The 7,507-nt window shown below is 42.6% G+C and overlaps 1 protein-coding gene across 1 annotated transcript; it reads right to left on the reverse strand.

Annotated features, from left to right (window-relative positions):
* Nucleotides 1-529: 529 nt before the first annotated feature.
* CXCR4 (C-X-C motif chemokine receptor 4) lies at nucleotides 530-3,701 on the reverse strand. The gene is made up of 2 exons (XM_056495926.1): nucleotides 3,583-3,701; nucleotides 530-1,991 (listed from the first exon to the last, which is right to left on the reverse strand). The coding sequence occupies exons 1-2, from the start codon at nucleotides 3,619-3,621 to the stop codon at nucleotides 930-932; spliced, it is 1,101 nt and encodes a 366-aa protein (XP_056351901.1). The 5' UTR covers nucleotides 3,622-3,701; the 3' UTR covers nucleotides 530-929.
* Between the last annotated feature and the right edge of the window lie 3,806 nt (nucleotides 3,702-7,507).

Genomic DNA, 7,507 nt, shown 5'->3' on the forward strand with positions numbered 1-7,507 from the left:
AAAGGCAGAAGAAATGTAGGATTGACTTTGTAGACATGGCATAAAGGTTAGGCACTTACACTAATCTGAGTTTGATTCCTGAGACTATAAACTTTAGCAATTGCTTAAATAGATTGGTTTTCACTTGTAGATATTTTGCCTCAAAAATTCCTAAATAACAGTTTAAGTAATTCTAAACATAATGTTAACTGCAGCAAATGTATTCTGGTGAAAAAAAACACCTGACATGGAACTCAGGTGTCAAGTGGATAATCAGTATGTACTGAAACTCATTTTCCTGCTTTTCACAAGACATGCAATTTTCTAATACATTATTGTGTATTTAGAATTGTAAATAAAAGCACTGTGAAAAATTCAACCAGAAATGAAAATACCACTCAATAACTTTTTTTCATATACTTTTATTTTACCTTGAACAGAAAATTTTGCAAACCATCAATTACTGAGAATGGAGGGAAAAACCCTAGCATGTAACAGAGGAGGCTTTGGTTATAAGTGCCATTTCTACAGCAGAGTTAAGCTATTGTAAACCAAACATCTTGTAGTAAGGTAAAAATATCCAGACAAACTTTTAGGAATAACAGCAACACCAAAAAACATTTACATATAAACAACAGAGAAATATTTTCTAAACTTTTAAAAGTCACTTTGCTACAATCCAAAGTGTTTAGTTCACATATCTATACATACAGACAGTCACTAAAACTTTTGTGAACCAACCACTTGTCCACAGGACCTGCCTAGACAGTTTGTCATCAATACGAAAGGTTTTTTTTATATAAATAAGTCAATTAAACTTCACAGAGACTAAAAGAAACAATATAAAATTCCAACTGTAAATAAATCTGTACATTATGGTCAGTCTTATTTGTATGAAATCTTGCGCAACTTCAAAGTGTCTCTTTGTAAAATGATGGCAAGGAGCAGCGTTAGCTGGAATGGAAACTCGAAGACTCTGACTCTGTAGAAACAGAAGAATGTCCTGCACGTTTGCCTTTTGAAAGAATCTTGAGGCTTGATCCTCTGCTAACTGATGTTAAGGCATTTTGAGCTGATGTTTTGAACTTGGCACCCAGGAAGGCATACAGAATTGGATTCAGGCAGCAGTGGAAGAATGCCAGGGCTTCCGTAATGGAGATCCATTTGTGCACTATGGTATCCAAGCTGCAGCGGTGCCTGATGACTCCCAGCAAGATGAAGGTGTCAATGCTGATGCCAATGTAATAGGGCAGCCAGCAGGCAAAGAAGGCAAGGATGAGGATAACTGTGGTCTTCAAGGCCTTGCGCTTCTGGTGGCCTTTGGAATGCGATAGCTTGGATATGATAATACAATAGCAAATCAGAATTATTAGACCAGGCAAGACAAGTCCTACCAAGATATGCTGGAATCTGAAAGAGATCAGCCAGTTTTCGTGAGGGTACATGCGATCACAGAGATACTTCCCTTCTACTTCACTGGTACTGGCAAAGATTACATCGGGCACTGTCAGGAGCAGAGCTGGCAGCCACACACCTACATACACCACCTTCTCAGCCAGCAGCTTTCGTGGGCGCTGGCTGTTGGTGGCATGCACTATCGCTAGGTAACGATCTAAACTTATGAAGGCCAAAATCAAGACACTGCTATAGAGATTGACTGTGTAAATGACATGAACTGCCTTGCACAGAACATTCCCGAAGTACCAGCTTATGGCTGCATCCACAGACCAGAATGGCAAGGTGATGACAAAAAGGAGGTCAGCCACAGAGAGGTGCAGCCTATATTTATCAGTCATGTTTCTTTGCTTCTTCTGGTAGCCCATAACCATAATAACCAATCCATTGCCAATTATTCCAGTTATGAAGATGATGGAGTAGATTGTTGGCAAGAAGATCCGGTTGAAATCGGCATTCTCATGCTGAAAGCATGGCTCTTCATAGTCTCCATAGTCACCCGAACCAATCTCATCCGTGCCATTTTCAGAAAATTCAATTAATAACCCAGATGACAGCTAAAAAAAGGGAAAAAAATAAAATTAAATATTAGTTCCTCTGCAAAAACTTACTCTATATGACAATATGTAAAGAATTGCTTGAACAGTCTCCACTGTCACAAATGGGCCAACGTTTTGAAAACCAGATGCGAAAATACAATGTTTATATACACATATATAACATACACAGCGAGTAAGAATAAGTTTGAAGAGTTCCTTTGTCTTTGAGGAGTAAGATCTTGCTAAGGGCAGGGCATGATGGAGCAAAGAAAGATAATGGCTACTCCCAGAAATATCGTTTGTTCTGGACACTTCAATGCTCTTATCAGATGGACACTACAAATGGAAGAGCCCAGAAAGTGCCAGATGCAAGAGGTCTGTCCATACAGAGCATGACCTATCACATTTAACTCCTACAATAGAGGGCTATAAAAAAAATTACTTAGAAATGCTGCTGCTCCAAAGTCCTTTCTCATTAAGAGGATGGGGTCAAGGAGAAATAGAGAAGGTACCCTCGGCTGATGTAATAAAGGATAAATAATAGCAAGAATTCCCTGCTGAGAAGCAATTGACAGCTCCACACACTCAGCCAAGGAAAAAACCCCAAAGCCCATAAAGAAAGAATGAAAGCGAGAGGTAACCTTAATCAGAGGAACTCAAACCCTGTGAAGGGTCACCACGATGGGCCACGTTCCCTCCCTTTGTTCCCCACCCTCTGCGGCTGCGGGGCAGGGGGTAAGCGCGGCCGGCGCGGGACTGCAGCCAGACGGACCAAGTGAGCATAAGCGGTGGAAAAAGGAAGCGAAATTCGGTGAGGGCATTGCGAGCGCGTCAGGAAACCACCAACGGTTTTGGGCACGGCGCTAAAAGTAGTGGTGGCGGGAGAGTGCCATCTGGCTATGTGCAATTCCTCAGCTTTTCAGATTTTTCTTGTCGTGCCCTGTGTCCTACGGACCCCCGAGCTCCGCGCAGGGCGCGCCCGACAGACCCGCAGCGCTTCACACGCGGAGGCACCGGCTCCACGCGGGCATTAACTGCGGCCCTAAAGTTGGAACTTGCCAGAGATCTCCTTTTTGCTCCTAACTACTCTTCAATCCGAGGCGGAGGAGCTGCCTCCGGAAGAGTGAGACGCGGCCTCGTTAGCCCGGGGAGCGGGCGGGACGGCCGGGCGCTGCCGCGGCTCCCAGTCCCGCCGGCAGCCCGAGGTCTGGGCGCGCACCGAGGCAAAGGGTGCCTCCATTCCCTGGAGTCAGACCGCTCCAAACTTCCTCGCCTCTTCCCCTCTCATCACTCCTGCAGCGCTAATTGCTTTGCCGGAGTTTTGCGCTCCACAAAGTGCCACATGTCACTTGAACTGACGGCCGAGCAGCAGAGCCCCGGAGAAGGAGCGGAGTCCTGCAGCTGGAATTTGCAGCGACTGCAGCTGTGCCAAGGTCCGAAGCGCTGCAGGCAGAGGCAGCAGCGGCCGGGGCTCGGAGGGGAGCCCTGCCCGTTCGCGCCCCGCACACCCCTCCGCTGTCCCTACCCCCGCCACCCGCAGCCTCGCCGAGGGCACCTTTGTTTGCAAACAGCGCGCACATGGGCGGCCGGCCGCGCTCCCGGCACTTACATCCAGGCTGTCGAGGCTGCTGTCCATGCTCAGAGCCATCGGACGGCTCCGCGCTCCCAGGCTGTTGCCGCGGCTGCAATGACACTACTGGCAGCTCTTCTAGCGGGACTCTTTTATACGGCCCGGGCTGGCCCCCCCGCGCCCCCGGGGCAGCCGCATCTGGCTCCTCCCCAGTGTCGCCGCCCTCTCGGGCTCCGGGCGGGCGCCTCGGGCCGCTCTTTGTCTGCCGCCCCGGGCATGGGAATTGCACTTGCCCGGAGCGCCCGGGGGGACCACGCTCCTCACGGGGGCATTTGCCCCCCTCTGATTGATGTGCTCATACAAGCGGGCTTTTGAATTTCCCCTCAAGAACATTCTTTGAAGTGTGTTGTAGAGCCCTGTGTTGCCATGGGTACCTCAGGCGGGCTCCGAATGAAGTCACTGGTCCAGGAGTCGTGTGGAGGAGGAAGAGCAGGGGTCCTGTATACCATTCAAAATACTGGCAACTCTGTACTCAAAGTTGTCTCTTCCCCCCTGCTGAGGAGAGGCAGGAAGCAAGGGCTGGTCCCTGCTGAGGGATGAGAGGTTCTACAAACCTTTCAGGGCTGCAAAGTGAGTGGGTTGCAGGTTGCCCTCTGAACTCCTCTGGCACCTGTGAATTTGGGTAAGAAGTTGGATGATGATCTGTTTCAGGTGCGTGAATAATATTAAAAAAATCCAAAAACGAAACAAAAAGCCCCGAAAACAAAAACCACACAAACAAACAAAACCCAAAAAAACAACACTACAACAAAAAAACCACACACAACCCCTGCAAAAAAACCAAACCAAACCACAAAAAATCATACACACGCACACAAGTGCACACACACAGACACTCGCACATGCAACCCACCAAACCCCTCCCCAAAACCCGAACAAATAAACCCCCAAGCCCTGAAATTATGTATGAATATACATAGAATATACATAGCAATCATAGGATAGGTGTGCAAGAGAAAATCAACCCAAATATAGAGAGAGACAAACAAAATAGAATAAGTTATTTCCTCTACAGTTATCTCTGGTGTCTCAGTACTGTTACTATTCATACAGGCAAATTAATTTGCAGAAAATATTTTGATTAGCATAGTGGGTTGTGTGTGTGTCCCCTCAATTTCACAACTCACAACAAAAAGTTAGTGAATAGCTATATTGGGAATAATTCATTCAGTTATATAGATTTACTCTTTACACTTGATTTTTGTAGTGGAAAGAAGGGAGAAAATATTCTTTATGTAATAACCATGTGCTCAAATTACCCTGGTAGCCTCAAGGGATGATAAAAGTGAAAGTTTGACCAAAATTTTATTCTAAAATACCCATATTATCAGCTACATTCTTTGAGTTAGTTAAAACACCAGTTTCAAATGCAAATATTATTTTCAAGTATTTGACAAGAGCTACTCTCTTAGTCTTCCTCTAAAAGCTCTAGAACTCTTTCTCACACCCTACAGTGAGTATGAATTTGGTTATGATTAATAACCAAATAATCTTTATCTTTAAAACATGGTATATAAGGCATGATAATAATATAATAATGTGATTGTATAATTTAGCTGCACTGTAATTTGATTGTAATTCTTATTTTGTTAGCTGGTCTGGGATATCACATACAAGTTGCATTAAAATTTAACTGTAAATTTTTATAATTCAGGAATTACCAGTCTTCAGAAAATTCAGTATCTACTTTGTGTTTATATCCAGAAAAATCCAAGGGACACCATGCTAGAATTCTATAGAAATAAAAGATCTTCTCCTGAGTCTCCATATTTAGATGCTAATGACAGATAACTTATGATGCCCTAAGTCTTCTTTGAAAACTAATATGACAAAATTGTAATTATTGATATACATTCTTTATTTTCCATGGAATCCGTGATATGTTTACTACTTTTTAGACACACAAATAGGGACAACACACATTCCCCAAGTCATCACAGAATGTGCAGCACAACATTAGATTACCAGGCAGATAAATGAGCAGATGAGGGATTTTTATCTACAAATGAGTAGGATCATGTCTAAATAATCATCTTTCACTCTTTCACTTATGCGGGATGCCCAGCTCATAGCACCATCAATTGCCATGCGGTTTTCAGCAGGGATATGGTGCTGGAAAGGCTCTCCAGCCTGATAAACATGCAAACCTGAGAAGCAGATTTTCAGAATTACGCATATTGAACAGGCTCTAAAAAACTAATCGGGACATGGAACCACTCACAGGGGAGGTGAGCTTTAAGGGAAGATTGCCTTCTGCTTGGTCAGAAATTCATATAGGTGACAGATGTGTTTTTTGGAGAAGTATTCTCATCTTGGAGGGGCATACATGATTATACATTGCTCCTTCTCTAAGTGTGCAGTGCAGGACATTAAAATATGCTCATAGTGCAGGTAACTTGTGGCAATGACTGCAGATAAGCAAAAGATATATAATGATATCATAACATAACAGAACAGAACATATAACATAATAGAAGTATGTGAGGTCTAGAGCTGTTTGACAAGTTTGCGAGTTGCTTTTTATTGGGGTGGATAGCATGGAGTGCATTGGTATGTGGGGAGGGATGCACAGAACTGTGAATGTAGTTACAGCCCAAGCAGACAAATGCTCCCACAGCTTCATTTTACTATACAGATAGACCTGTAACAGCAAAATATGTGATATAGGAATAGATTATGTTAATTAGTGGGATATGGGACAATCACTCATTGTGATTTGTGTTCTTTGTGTTCATAGATAGCCCAAGAAATTCGGAACTGAGGAATGGTTCACTGAATTAGGCGTGAAGCATGGTAGTGCTGAGTGAAGGGAAATTTGGGCATGATACTGATCTGATGAGATGTTACTGTGACTTGTTTGGATGAAGGTCCTCTAAAACTGTCATTCACACTGCTGCTTTGTTATCTATGATCTCTTTTGTTTCCCCTATCAGAAAATCCATGTGAAAACTTCCTTTGGTGCACAGAGGACCATCCAGGGCAAGTTAATGATTTCCAAAGTGATAAAAGAAGGGAGCTGTTTCTGCAGAGCATGTAATTCTGAGTCAGCTACAAATCTTCTTGAGACAGAGCTAGCAAATAGCAATTTCCAAGCTTATGTTTTGCATTACGTGTTTTCCTGGTCACAAAATTACTGTGAAAATCAGACCCTTCCTAACCCACCTAATACATGTTTTTATTACTGAAAGCATGCCTTCTAAGAGTCAAAATCCTACGTGTTCTTACAGTGTTATACTAAGAGTACAATTTCTCAGGTTGTGAATCATTAACTGCTTTTCTTCTAAAAAGAGACATAAGTGATGGTCATGTAAGAGCCAAGTAGTTGCTAACAAACCTTTCTAATGGTAAAAAATACTCTTTTGATTTAGCATCCACACAAGTAGAAAAATAAATTGCATTTTATTTAACCATGACCCTGTGGTAAATGATTTACTTGATCTGAAGGCTTCATAAATGCTTTTAACAAAATAAACTTATAGCTAATAAAACTTTGATGGACCATTTCCTGTGAGCAACACCTAACACAGAGGAGGTATGATCCTTGGATTTGTGTAATGTATCCATACCACCATGTATTAGTTACAATGGTGTGTTTATAAATTGTTTGTTATTTTTGTGGCATTAATGGAACTATATTTTCAGGACACATTGAAGACTGTATCATAAAAACACATAACCACCAATATGACTGAAATGACTGTACTGTATAGTAAGAAGTTAATAATTTTCAAATATTCACTGATTTTCTCTGTGCATGTCAACTCCTGTACTGAAGGGCTTCTGAAATTAGAATGTCATCTGAAAAATTGACAGAAAACGTGCTCAAGATTACATGCAAGACATCAACTTTGAGTAGTGGATTTTTCTATTATAAAATATATTCCAGTGAACCAATGCTGTGGAT

This window comes from Oenanthe melanoleuca, chromosome 7, assembly GCF_029582105.1.
Source record: "Oenanthe melanoleuca isolate GR-GAL-2019-014 chromosome 7, OMel1.0, whole genome shotgun sequence".
NCBI lineage: Eukaryota > Metazoa > Chordata > Aves > Passeriformes > Muscicapidae > Oenanthe > Oenanthe melanoleuca.

Bases quoted from the DNA above. Each gene is read 5' to 3' on its own strand.
- CXCR4 (XM_056495926.1), bottom strand. From the start codon at position 3,621: ATGGCTCTGAGCATGGACAGCAGCCTCGACAGCCTGGAT. The intron at 1,992-3,582 runs GTAAGTGCCGGG...CCCTTTTTTTAG, and splicing joins GCAGCCTCGACAGCCTGGAT to CTGTCATCTGGGTTATTAAT.